The 14928-nt window shown below is 35.1% G+C and overlaps 1 protein-coding gene across 2 annotated transcripts in view; it reads left to right on the top strand.

The window, feature by feature from the left end:
• LOC134721349 (ranBP-type and C3HC4-type zinc finger-containing protein 1-like) overlaps positions 1 to 14928 on the top strand; it is a 244662-nt gene that overhangs the window by 163896 nt on the left and 65838 nt on the right. For both annotated transcript variants that reach the window (XM_063584289.1, XM_063584290.1), the window contains exon 8: positions 12634 to 12815. In XM_063584289.1, the coding sequence (XP_063440359.1) occupies positions 12634 to 12815 (182 nt within the window). The remainder of the gene's footprint in view (positions 1 to 12633; positions 12816 to 14928) is intronic.

Raw genomic sequence — 14928 nt, 5'->3', positions numbered from 1 at the left:
TTTTAACCATGGCGTTGTCAGTTTGTATTAGATTTATGAGTTTGACTGTCCCTTTGGTATCTTTCGTCCCTCTTTTATGTATAGATATATATATCAAAAGCTTTTCCTACTACAAAACGCAAGTCAAAGTTCATCTGCTCCTATATCTCAGAATAGCGAAACAGCAACGACAGCAACATCAGTATCGACTGTGAATCGTGACTCATTTGCATCAGACACATGCATCATGATTCTAGTGTCAGCCTCTTCATGTGAACATGTTGCTAAACTTAAAACATCATCATGTGGTGGATAACACAGACAATCCTGAGCATTTGTTGCTACAACTAAATTTTCCTCAAAATTTTATTTAACAAAAATGCAAGCTGCTGTGAATGAAAACTATAAAGTTCTTTCTTATTGTCGTCATTTCTCAAAAAAAACTTAGCCAGGAATTTGTTTTAAACCTGGTCTCGTCTGTGTATTCCCTTTCCCCTAGCTCTTGCTTCTTGTAGCAGCATTCAAACTATTGTCTATGTACGCATCCGAGACTACATCCATTGTTGTTACAGTTTCAAGGTGTTTCCTGACGAGTATGCTGATTGGTATTATGTCCTTACCTTACGAAACCCCTTGAAACTGTAACAAGATGATGAAGTCTTGGATGTATATGGTAGTTGTAGCAACAAATGCCTAGGATGTTCTATCTTATCCACACGATGATGTTTCAAGTTAAGCACCATGTTCACATTAAGAGACTGACACTAGAATCAAGGTCCATGTGTCTGATGCAGTGAAACACGACCTTAAACGATAATGCTGTCATTACTGTTTTGCTATTCCGAGACATAGGGGTAGACGAACTATGGCTTGTGTTAGGGAGGGAAAAAGTCTTTAGATAAATATCTATCCATGACCTTTCAAATGCACTAGGCAATGAGTGATCAATCATACTACTTGTGATCCATGCATCACCAGTTTTGACACGGTTCTCTGTTTGCTTGAAAAGGAAGAAGACTGCGTGGGATACATTGATGGCATTTGAAGATGTGACTTTAACACTAAGAATGATGATGCATCAGCCCAAATCACCGTTGTTTTACTGTTAGATCGCACAAACTTATTAGATGGGGTAAATCAAGCAAGTAATTAATTATTTGTGCAAAAGGGAAGGCTAATCGAGGCTATTCCCTCAACATGGTCTAGTCTGCATGGCCATGGCTAAATATGAGAAGGACAAACGGACAAATATAAGCTCACAAGAAACAACATAGAAAAATAAGGACTGAGCAACACGGACCCACCAAAAACTGGGGATGATCTCAGGTGCTCCTGAAATGTAACCAGATCCTGCCCTACATGTGGCAGCCGTCGTGTTGCTCATGTTATTTCAAACCCGGGAAATAGTCTGATTCGGTAGGTCACATTCATGAAAAGGGAAGGGGACTGTAGTTACGACGTAGGAAAAAGTAAAAACACAAAAATACTGAACTCCGAGGAAAATTCAAAAAGGAAAGTTCAAAATCAAAAGGCAAAATCAAAAGTCCAAACGCATCAAACGAATGGATAACAACAAATGATGATAGGAAATACCAGCGCGGGAATATTGTTTCAATTGGGAGATATATACTCTGTATGCAGGCGCTTCTGGAATGTTGCTACATAGAAATGGAAAGTTCACAATTAGGAAGCTGATATCATTTCGTGTGTGATGCATTGTGCAATATACTAAGGCGGGTGTTAAGGAGACAAGCTTGGAATTGGCTCTTATACTACCCAGAACAGGCCGCGCTAATGAATGGCAAAGAGACAAAGAGGATCCATGGGAACCCTTTAAAAACTTTTTTGAGGCCTCATCATCTTGTGAGGAGCTTGTACATTATGGATGTAAGAAAGGATGCAGCGGTCGTTGTAAATGAGGAAATTGGGTCTACCGTGCGCTGCTTTGTGTGCTTGTGGCACAGGCACTTGTTTCTATTCATGGAAAAGACCCACTACTTTATATACTTTGAGTAAACATGTATTTGTGGCCAAATAGTAGTAGTTTTAGTATTTTATTGACTTTGTTTTGTTTTAATCAATCCATCCAAAACTCTACATCGAGGATATAGAGATGGATCGAGATGGATTTAGGACCGTATTGGTGGGTTTTTTTTTACCGGGAGCGTTAACTTTGTATTAAAACATTTTAAACATGATAGAGAATTAGTGATTTGAGGCTAAAAGTTTAATTCTCTGCACAAAAAATATGTGTTTTTACAATTTGAAAAAAAATAAATATTGAAATAAAAAAATAACATTTTTATGTCCGCCATTTATGACATTACCGGAAGTAGGTGTTTTAAAGACTTTGTCCTACAAATTGTATCCATGAGAAGCACCAAAGAAAGGTTCCTGCACAATATAATGATAGCAGCAATACATTAAAACACATTTCAATTACCCTTTCTAAAAAGAATAATGTAAATGCCTCCCTATCTGAATTTAAAGAACAATATGCTCTCAGCAGGATGTGCTCAAGTCTTCTGAAATATGCTTGTAGCCGCTTGACTAAAATGACCGAATTTTATACCTTGAAATCTAGGGGGAAAATAGTTGTATACTATGTCCTGCCTTTTAATCATCACTCTAATAGGTCCTTCTTTTTTAGTCCCCTACCGACGAAGTCCACGGAGACTTTATGTTTGTCCGTCCACCAATCCGGCAAATGAGTTTTCCAGATCTTTTCTTCTTGCTTGAAGATATTAATTTGATATGTATTGCAAGTTACAGATCAAGTTCGATTTTCATGCTTTTAGCGTTTCTCCTTGTTCAGTTAAAACCCTTTCCCTAGAACTAAATTTTTGATGAAACACTTATGAATTACTAGATTTCTGTTCAAAAGGAAATAACAAATTTTGTAAAGTTTTGGTAGATATTCCCTTCCATCGATGCATACATAACATGCTTACCACCAACAGCAGTATATACAAAAAGATTCGTTTGTATAAGTGATATTCTTCAATAAAAATTTGAACAAAAACCCTATTAACAGTTGTAATTTTAAATCAATATACCTTCAATAGCAACATTAAAGATTTATTTTAAGTGTGGTACTGTCTATACTTTTGAGTAAGAAAAATATCTGAGAATAGTTTATGGCAGTGTATTTTGCTGAGAATAAAAAAAGTTAGAACATTTTTAAAACAAATCAAACCTCTTATTTATTTCCAATGCTATATATATATATATAAATTGCCTTGAAAATCAACCTAATGATGTTAGAGTAGACTTTGATATATATATTAAACCCAGTGTGGTCTAGCACGTTGGTTACAGTGCAGGCGATTTGGTGTCACGATATGTCAGTAGCATGGATTAGAATCTCGGCGAGGGAAGAACAAATAAATTGCGATCTGTAAATTTGCTTTCGCAATTATTTTGTTCTTCCCTCGCCGGAATTCGAACTCATGCTACTGAGATATCGTGATACCAAATCGCCTGCACTGTACTCGGCGCGTTAGACCACACGACCACCTGGGCTTCATAAAAATGAAGCTCTCGGGTGCCGGGGTGTTACCTTTTTAATCTAGCGTCGTACTTCAGTACATGATATATAAGGCATGAAGATGTTATAATATATAAAGTGCCTAGAAATATATATATCTATAATACTAAAATTACGAGGTCCAATTTGTCAGCCGTCATCACGTAAAAACGACGAATTAAAGAATTCAACTTTATATATAACTAATAAAGTACACAGATGTAGATTAAAAATTACACCACTCCAGGCTCTTTTGTTTTCCGCGTAATTAATATTGCGAATAATTAGGAAGTTCCAGGTCGAGTCCGATACCGATAACAATAGTATGTTCACCTGTTACCTATTACCTTATCTGTACGTTCCGCATCTGACAGGCGCACCACCAAACAGTGTATTCATGATAAGTATGCTATATACACGGGTCAGAGGTTCACACTACTTAATTGTCAAATTGTTACCTATTGTAGTATTTAGATCAGTAAGTCTTTCTAAGATAACAATACGAATACTAAAAATCTGGACTAAAATAAGGCGTTTAGGTACAGTTTTCAATTTGTTAGCGGGCATGACGTAAAACAGCGAATCAAAGAATTCAACTTTATTATAACTAATATAGGACAATGCTGTTGATTAAAAAATACTCCATTCCAGGACCTTTTGTTTTCCAAATAATTAATATTACCAATAATTCATCAGTTCCAGTTTGACGGGTTCAAACAGAACGATTTGAAAGCAGAGAAAACTGTGTATCTTATAATCGGATGTCAATACTAATACTAAAATAAGGCTTGCGCATAGATATATACTTTCATTCAGTCATGGACCCGCGATATCACGGGTGTGTTCTAGTATATATATATAACAAGTCTAAAAGGGTACAAAATCACCAAAAACACAATAAAACGAACAAATTGTTAGATATTTCGGATAATAGATATCCTTCCTCGGTAATTGCACGATGACAAATGAATCATGTCAATTCAATTTAAGACTCTATCAAAATCTTGAATTTATACAATTTAATCGAACGCTGGAACAATTATAAAATTTCCAAACACACCGCAAAGATTACAAAAATATGCCAGAAAAATTGTTATTTACGATGTGAACTGGCACAACTCTAAATTCCCAAAGGTGGTGACAGTTGAGATGTAAAACAACTGCTTGGAAATACAGTCCCAATAAACAGTCCTGACCGTTCAAAACTAGTATGATATTTAAAATATGACAACGGTAGAGCAGTTGCAACAGAGACTGCGCATTTAAACATCCCAAAAGTATAGTAATTTGATGATAAGAAAAATGAGTAATACATTTTTACTAAGGTTAAATAATAGAACATGGCTGCGTACTTACACATCCTTGCCAACTGTAATCAAAGCTAGTATAATTCAAAACATGTAAGAGACCAGTTCGGAAGCCGGTGTAACTGGACACAAGTAATGGCAGGAAATGAGTGATGGTAGGGAAAATGAGTGACTCTTCTATGTTTTTTTCATTAATTCCCTCTGGGGAATCTGTCCTGTGCTTTCTTATCCAAAAACTTTCCCGGGCAAGTCTGTCGGCCTTTGACCAATCCTCGTTGTGATCTATGATAGTGATGGTAAGTTTTTTAAGATCAGCTTGGGCGTGCCCATGTGATCTTAAATGACGACTTACGGGGAGGTAGGGCTTGCAGGTGTAGTCACTACGATGACCATTCATGACCATTCATGCGTTTGTTGAATGGCTGTTCTGTCTCGCCAACATACAGCATGCCAACTCGACACTGAATGATGTATACTCGTCAACAAAATTGGTACCGTTGATTTTATTACTACCACTGGGTCGATGCCTCTGCTGGTGGACTATTAGTCCCCGAGGGTATCACCAGCCCAGTAGCCAGTACTTCGGTACTGGCATGAAAATACGGATTTTTTTGTGTTATTAAAATTTGCTGTTACAAAATATTAAAAATTATTATAAATTAAGGAATGTATCTCCCTCGTGCAAAGCTCTGATTCCTTTCACGAATTTGGCTATACTTTTTGGACCTTTTGGATTATAGCTCTTCATCTTTTATATAAGCTTTGGATTTCAAATATTTGGGCCACGAGCATCACTGAAGAGACATGTATTGTCGAAATGCGCATCTGGTGCAACAAAATTGGTACCGTTGATTTTATATTTATATCAACTATATATATTATAAGAGTCTATCTTAAATTGAGGGAAAATTATGTGGCCTTCCAAATACCCTTTGGATCCCTTACATCACTGAAGAAATATTTATTGTCGTAATCCGGATCTGGTGTACAAAAAAAATATTGACACCTTATGGTTGTGGCATAACATCTTGGGCACAAGTTTATTGTTTTCTGTTTTGTATAAAATATATATTAAGATCCATTTTGTTACATCTAGTGATCAATTTTATTTGGCAATCGCCAATGACAGTCAGTTAGGTTGAAGAACATCAGTTGTTCGACCTGTTAGTCAAATGCGTTTTGTTCAAATATACTTTTTAGACCCTTCTACAACGAAATTTGTTTTACATGCACACGTATAAAATTGCGATTTTTATCCAACGCAATCATAGGTTTTAACGTAGTTTTCAATTTAGACTTGTCTATATATACATGTGTTTTAAGGAAATATGTAGAATCACTGAAATCATTAGTAATAATATATAATCCCTGAAAATGGCCAGTGATTTTACATAATCACTGAACATTTTAATAATTATTCTACAAATTCCTTAATATTATATCAGGGATTATCAATAATTTAAAGATCATTTGTTTGATAAAAAAAAATATAGACAAATTATCATTTTAATCTTTCACACTCCTTGCCAGATGAAATAAGTTTGCTTTTAAACACAGACATGACAGAAGATGATCTTAAAGATATAACCAACACTTAGTTTCGAGATAAAATTGAAGATTTAAAATCAATAATATCTATATTTCTTTTATAGCAAAAACTTAACTTGTATTGTTTTTTTTAGCTCACCTGTCCCGAAGGGACAAGTGAGCTTATGCCATCACTTGGCGTCCGTCGTCGTCTGTCGTCTGTCGTCCGTCGTCTGTCGTCGTCCGTCGTCGTCGTCTGTCGTCGTTAACTATTTCAAGAATCTTCTCCTCTGAAACTACTGGGCCAAATACTTTCAAACTTTAACTGAATGTTCCTTAGGGTATCTAATTTATAAATTGTATCCGAAGTTTTGATCTATCAACAAACATGGTCGCCATTGCTAAAAATAGAACATAGGGGTCAAATGCAGTTTTTGGCTTATAACTCAAAAACCAAAGCATTTAGAGCAAATCTGACTGAGGTAATATTGTTTATCAGGTCAAGATCTATCTGCCCTGAAATTTTCAGATGAATCAGACAACCCGTTGTTGGGTTGCTGCCCCTGAATTGGTAATTTTAAGGAAATTTTGCTGTTTTTGGTTATTATCTTGAATATGATTATAGATAGAGATAAACTGTAAACAGCAATAATGTTCAGCAAAGTAAGATTTACAAATAAGTCAAATGACGGAAATGGTCAGTTGACCCCTTTAGGAGTTATTGCCCTTTATAGTCAATTTTTAACCATTTTTCGTAAATCTTAGTAATCTTTTACAAAAATCTTCTCCTCTGAAACTACTGGGCAAAACACTTCCAAACTTTAACTGAATGTTCCTTAGGGTATCTAGTTTGTAAATTGTATCCGAAGTTATGATCTATCAACAAACATGGTCGCCATTGCTAAAAATAGAACATAGGGGTCAAATGCAGTTTTTGGCTTATAACTCAAAAACCAAAGCATTTAGAGCAAATCTGACCTGGATTTTATTGTTTATCAGGTCAAGATCTATCTGCCCTGAAATTTTCAGATGAATCAGACAACCTGTTGTTGGGTTGCTGCCCCTGAATTGATAATTTTAAGGAAATTTTGCTGTTTTTGGTTATTATCTTGAATATTATTATAGATAGAGATAAACTGTAAACAGCAATAATGTTCAGCAAAGTAAGATTTACAAATTAGTCAACATGACGGAAATGGTCAGTTGATCTCTTTAGGAGTTATTGCCCTTTATAGTCAATTTTTAACCATTTTTCGTAAATCTTAGAAATCTTTTACAAAATTCTTCTCCTCTGAAACTACTGGGCAAAATACTTCCAAACTTTAACTGAATGTTCCTTAGGGTATCTTGTTTGTAAATTGTATCCGAAGTTATGATCTATCAACAAACATGGTCGCCATTGCTAAAAATAGAACATAGGGGTCAAATGCAGTTTTTGGCTTATAACTCAAAAACCAAAGCATTTAGAGCAAATCTGACATGGGTAATATTGTTTATCAGGTCAAGATCTATCTGCCCTGAAATTTTCAGATGAATCAGACAACCTGTTGTTGGGTTGCTGCCCCTGAATTGATAATTTTAAGGAAATTTTGCTGTTTTTGTTTTTTATCTTGAATATAATTATAGATAGAAATAAACTGTAAACAGCAATAATGTTCAGCAAAGTAAGATCTTCAATTAAGTCAATTTGACCAAAATGGTCAATTGACCCCTTAAGGAGTTATTGCCCTTTAAAGACTTTTTTCACAATTTGTTCATCATGTTGACTTACTTTAAAAAATCTTCTCCTTTGAAACTGCTGTATCAATTTCAGCCAAACTTAGGCTAAATGAGTTTCAGAGTATCTAGTTTAAATTTTATATTTTATTTCCTTGTATGTCAAGAAACATAGCTACTATGGCTAAAATAGAACATAAGGAGAAAATGATTAATTTTTTTGGCTTTTGAAGAAAAAAGGACGATCCAAAAAACATTTAAATAAATTGATAAGCCAAAATAATCATTGATGAGAGATTTAACCAAAAGAATTAAGGTGAGCGATTCAGGCTCTTGAGAGCCTCTTGTTTTATTAAAGTGTCGAATGGATATTCATGTTCTATTTGTAAATTCACAGAGCATGTTATGTTTGGTACATGTAAAACAAATGGTTAATGGAACATCTGTTTTGCGTTTTTATTTTGTTCCAATGAACAAGAAATCCAAACTGAGAGAATTTACGCATATAAATGTTTAGAAAAACAGGCAGAACTAAAGCCCTGGTCACAACGAACCAACGACACATCTAGTATGCAGGGCCACCACATGAAATTTGGTAAAATCGCGGGTCATCTGTGATCGTCGTCCGACAACCGCACGACAAGTCGCGCGATGTTTTGAGCATCGTGGCGCTGTCTTATGTCGTGGGACGAAAATTGGAAATGCACCTTTTTTGCTTTACGATTTTTAGTCGTGTCACTGTCTTGTGAGAGTTTCCTACCACAGTCGTTCGACTGTCGTGCGATAAGCACATTGTCTAGGGTACCAACATAAACCATTTAAATAAAACAATCGTCGCACGATTTTCTCACGAATACCAAATGTCGTACGATGCTCGCACAACATTGCCTGTGTGCCGTACGACGGTGGTACGTTCGTCGTGCAACATATTTTCGTTTTATTTAGAAAAATAAAATTCGGCGGGAATTATTGTTTGGAAAAACAAACCGTCTACCGTTTTAAAAGAGGATGGCTATATCACCAGTTCGTTTATGATTTGTCCTGCTGAATAGGTGAATAGGCGCCTTGTCGGACTCCAACAAGAGCGAAATAAGGTCCTGTTAGCGTTGATTCGAGCCCGTGGACAGTATAGGAACCAGTGAAACGCCCGACATTACTGGCTAAGGCCATTAGTCGAAATTATTTGACTTTTATTCTTTTTCTTTACAAAGAAAACGTTTTCTTCATTTCAGTTATTATGTATAATCCCTGATGCTTTTTCTAGAGATTATACATAATCCCTGAAGATTTTAGTGATTATATATAATCTCTAAACTAACCAGTGATTCTACATAATCCCTGAAAATTTCAGGGATTCTACAAAATCACTGATTATACAAAATCACTGTAACACATATATATGGTTGATGTTTAGACGAGTTGTATATATATATATATCTATAATACTAAAATTACGAGGTCCAATTTGTCAGCCGTCATCACGTAAAAACGACGAATTAAAGAATTCAAGTTTATATATAACTAATAAAGTACACAGATGTAGATTAAAAATTACACCACTCCAGGCACATTTGTTTTCCACGTAATTAATATTGCCAATAATTAAGAAGTTCCGGGTCGAGTCCGATACCGATACCATTAGTATATTCACCTGTTACCTATTACCTTATCTGTACGTTCCGCATCTGACAGGCGCACCACCAAACGGTGTATTCAGGATTAATATCCTATATACACGGGTCATAATTATAGGGTTGACACTACTAAATTGTCAAATTGTTACCTATTGTAGTATTTTAATCAGTAAGACTTTCTAAGATAACAATACGAATACTAAAAATCTGGACGAAAACTAAGGCGTATAGGTACAGTTTTCAATTTGTAGTGGGCATGACGTAAAACAGCGAATCAAAGAATTCAACTTTATTTATAACTAATATAGGACAATGCTGTTGATTGAATTCCAGGACCTATTGTTTTCCAAATAATAAATATTACCAATAATTGATAAGTTCCAGTTCGACGGGTTCAAACAGAAAGATTTGAAAACAGAGAAAACTGTGTATCTTATAATCGGCACGACTTTATCAGATGACAATACTAATACTAAAATACGGCTTGCGCATAGTTATATATTTTAATTCAGTCACGGACCCGTGAGATCACGGGTGTGTTCTAGTATTACATAAACAAACGACAACTACTGTACATCAGATTCCTGACTTAGGACAGTTGCAAACATTTGCAGCGGGATTAAACGTTTTAATGGATACAAACCTTCTCCCTTTTTCTGAAACAATAGCATAACATCACAACATAGAAAAACACGCATGAATGCCATGTACTTTTATATCAAGAAGGTCGTCGCTTAGGACTTATTGCATGACCTTGACCTCTGGCATTTTTTTCATCACCAAAATAAAAGCAATAATCAATCGGAACACTTTTTATATTTACAGTATGGGTTTATTTGTTTTACATTTTTTTTAACGACTATACCTATATCCATTTAGTGTTACAGATTTCGGTTTAGTTTTTATCCTAAATATTGTTTTAAAATAATACTTTGATATGAGGTATATAATTGCGTTAGTTATAAATATTTCTAAATGAGAAATTTTGTGTACTTTATATACCTTTTAGTTTTTAACGGGTTATAAAACAAAAATTCTTTGAAAGTTTCACCGTTTTTACCCAAAAAGCAAGATAAACTTTTCGCCTTTATACTGTCACTGCGTAGTTTGAAACTTGTATACTATATATATATTCAACTCGTCTAAACATCAACCCAACAATGTAAGATCTGTAAAATTTGCATCCGCAAATTATGGATGGATACATCTGTTGAAGAGTTGACCCTGACTCAGACGTACTTGTGTATATATAAACGAGTCTAAATTGAAAACTGCATTCAAACCTATGATTGCGTTGGATAAAAACCGCAATTTTTATACGTGTGCATGTAAAACAAATTTGGTTGTAGAAGGGTCTAAAAACAGCACAAACGACATTTTTCAAAAGACCCAAAAAGTGAAAAGAATATTTAAACAAAACGCATTTGACTAACAGGTCGAACAACTGATGTTCTTTAACCTTTTCTGTTTACAAAACTTTGAATTTTTCGAAAAACTAAGGATTTTCTTACCCCAGGAGTAGATTACCTTAGCCGTATTTGGCACCACTTTTTGGAATTTTTTGGATCCTCAATGCTCTTCAACTTTGTATTTATTTGGCTTTTTAACTATTTTGATCTGAGCGTCACTGATGAGTCTTATGTAGACGAAATGCGCGTCTGGCGTATAAAATTATATCCTGGTACTTTGATAACTATTTACACCACTGGGTCGATGCCACTGCTGGTGGACGTTTCGTCCCCGAGGGTATCACCAGCCCAATAGTCAGCACTTCGTTGTTGACATGAATATCAATTATATGGTCATTTTTATAAATTTTCTGTTTACAAAACTTTGAATTTTTCGAAAAACTAAGGATTTTCTTACCCCAGGAGTAGATAACCTTAGCCGTATTTGGCACAACTTTTTGGAATTTTGGATCCTCAATGCTCTTCAACTTTGTATTTATTTGTCTTTTTAACTATTTTGATCTGAGCGTCACTGATGAGTCTTATGTAGAAGAAACGCGCGTCTGGCGTATAAAATTATATCCTGGTACTTTAATAACTATTTACACCACTGGGTCGATGCCACTGCTGGTGGACGTTTCGTCCCCGAGGGTATCACCAGCCCAGTAGTCAGCACTTCGTTGTTGACATGAATATCAATTATATGGTCATTTTTATAAATTTTCTGTTTACAAAACTTTGAATTTTTCGAAAAACTAAGGATTTTCTTACCCCAGGAGTAGATTACCTTAGCCGTATTTGGCACAACTTTTTGGAATTTTGGATCCTCAATGCTCTTCAACTTTGTATTTATTTGGCTTTTTAACTATTTTGATCTGAGCGCCACTGATGAGTCTTATGTAGACAAAACGCGCGTCTGGCGTATAAAATTATATCCTGGTACTTTGATAACTAATTAACCCTGTTGACTGCCATTGGCGATTGCCAAATGAAATTGATCACAAGATGTAACAAAATGGATCTTAATATAAATTTAATACGTAACAGAAAAAGAATTACTTGTGGCCACGATGTTATGCCACAACCATAAGGTGTCAATATTTTTTTAGTACACCAGATCCGGATTTCGACAATTAATGTCTCTTCAGTGATGTTAGGGATCGAAACGGTATTTGGAAGGCCATATATATTTTACCCTCATTTTTAGATAGACTCTTGAATTTTAAGATTCAATATAGGATGAACGGATCATATAAACCGGAGGGAAAATAAGATACAAGCCCAAACGAGTCTAAATTGAAAACTACGTTCAAACCTATGATTGCGTTGGATAAAAACCGCAATTTTTATACGTGTGCATGTAAAACAAATTTCGTTGTAGAAGGGTCTAAAACAGCACAAACAACATTTTCCAAAAGACTAAATATATATATAGCTTAATTTTAAACTAGTTATGTGTATGTACATTTTATTTCTCTGTTATTTTTGGTCTGAAGTTAGAACTAAAAAGAACCAGAAAAGAAGAAGAAGAAAGTCAACATAATTTCCAGCAGCTTTTGAGAACTGACCATCAAAATTTGGTTGCCAATACTGACAGTTTTGAATGTCCAATATGCTTTGACAGAATTACATCGGGAGGTGGTGTTATCCTTAGAGAATGTTTGCATAGTTTCTGTAGGTAAGATCAGAAATCAATAGTATGTAAGACATGTGTAAACATAGCAAACACTTATTGAAAAGATAGCAATTGTCTTCAACTTAGAATAATTTAAAAAGCCTGGATAATGCTGACATTGTCGTACTGATTTTGTATTTTTTTACGTTTATAAATTACTTTGAAACAAGTGTTCAAAGACGGAATATGATGAGAGCAATAAATTATATATTATCTCGACATGTTACCTACTCTGGGTAGGACTTTCTCTGATATTCAGTCAAATATGAAATTGTCACAGATATCTTCTCTCGAGACACTGACACACATATGTATTTATTTTTTTACTCAAACCATCCCAAACAGGTAAATTAAATATACCTTTTAATCGAGCATCAAGCATAATTAACATTACTAGTACAGAAATATTACGCAATAAAAGATTGGAAGAGTTAAAAGCTTATTTAAAAAAGTAACACTATCCGCAACAAGTAATAAAAAGTAACGATGTTAGGGTAGATTTGATTCGTTACTTTCTCGGCCGGGGCTGGAACCTGTACTTTTTATTTCTAACTTCTACGCTTAGCATTGCATATATATGTGCAGACGTTCAAGTTGTCGTAAATTCTCGTTGTGCTCGAATATAAACCACTATATTATAAGTTGCATATTTGTCTTTATGTATTATACTAAGTAGATTTTTATCAATAAACTGACATCAAATATTCATCAAAGATTTAATTTAATATATAATATTTAAAACTAAAACTAAAACTAAAGCCGGCCACTATAAAAACATTCAGGAATATAAATAGAAATATCTATGGAAAACGAAAAAATGAAAGAAATATATAGTGAAAACCTACCAGAGACCGCTCATATGACGGTGAGACCCCCCTGGTATTCAAATGTCCCAAATTCGACGATATTATATAGACTCTGTAATATATAAAATTGGGTGTAGTTACAAACGTTACTAAAAGTATCTTGGGTTATGGGTATTGAAAATACGTAAATAGGCAACTTTGAACCTCTGTGGTGGCCAGACGGGCTCGGATCCCAGAAAATTATTTAAGTGGGGAATAGCCTGGGTCAATTCCTTTAAAAGGAGCTAGGTCCGGTTCGGAACTTTGCCAATGAATACCAAATGTTTGGTTGATATGAAAATACGTAAATGGGCAACTTTGAACCTCTGTGGTGACCACACGGGCCCGGATCCGAGGAAAATATTTAAGTGGGGATATAGCTTCGGTCAATACCTTTCAAATGAGCTCGGTCTGGTTCGGAACTTTGTCGTAGGTATATGCCGACGATTACCGAATGTTTGGTTGATATGGAAGCTACGTAGATGGGCAACTTTGAACCTCTGTGGTGGCCAGATGGTCCCGGATCCCAGAAAAATATTTAAGTTGGGAATAGCTTGGGTCAATACCTTTCAAATGAGCTAGGTCCGGTTCGGAACTTTGCCGTTATTATATGCCGAAGAGTACCGCAGGTGTGGTTGATATGGCAACTTTGAACCTATGTGGTGACCAGACGGGCCCGGATCCCAGAAAAAATATTTAAGAGAGCCTGGGTAAATACCTTTGAAGTGAGCTTGGACTGCATGGCTCGAAATTTTGCCGTAAAGATACTTTAGGAGTTCCGAATGTATGATTGTTGAAGAATCTCAATAAATGTGTTGTGTTATCTATTATATATACGTTTAATTGTCGTGATAGGTATAAATGAATAATACAATAACGTCACTCACTATAGCGTTATAGTTACAACGTTACCATAGCATAATTTTTGTACTTCGCGTATTTTCCGACATTCTGGGGTTCGAAAAAAAAATATGTAACGTAAAATTATATGAAAATGTAAGTTCACAATATAGATAAAAGAAATTCTAAATTAATGTCCATCTCAAATTAAATAATCTAGTTCCTTAACCTTAACTGTTCACAACTAAAATTTATCTCATGGTCCATTCATGGATGTTTCATCTGCCACAAACGATAGCTTTACTCAGCGGTAATTTTCTTGATGCGTTGTAAGTTTCTTTCCTGTATCTTTATTGCTTCTTGACTATATCAGTTGAGGGTGTGTTCGTTCGGAAGGTCTAGGTGGCAAGTAACTTCCTTGGAAATTTTCC

The sequence above is a fragment of the Mytilus trossulus genome, chromosome 6 (genome assembly GCF_036588685.1).
Source record: "Mytilus trossulus isolate FHL-02 chromosome 6, PNRI_Mtr1.1.1.hap1, whole genome shotgun sequence".
NCBI classification, from domain to species: Eukaryota; Metazoa; Mollusca; class Bivalvia; order Mytilida; family Mytilidae; genus Mytilus; species Mytilus trossulus.
Note: the sequence above shows the minus strand (reverse complement) of the source record. Positions and strands in the feature narration are given on the sequence as shown.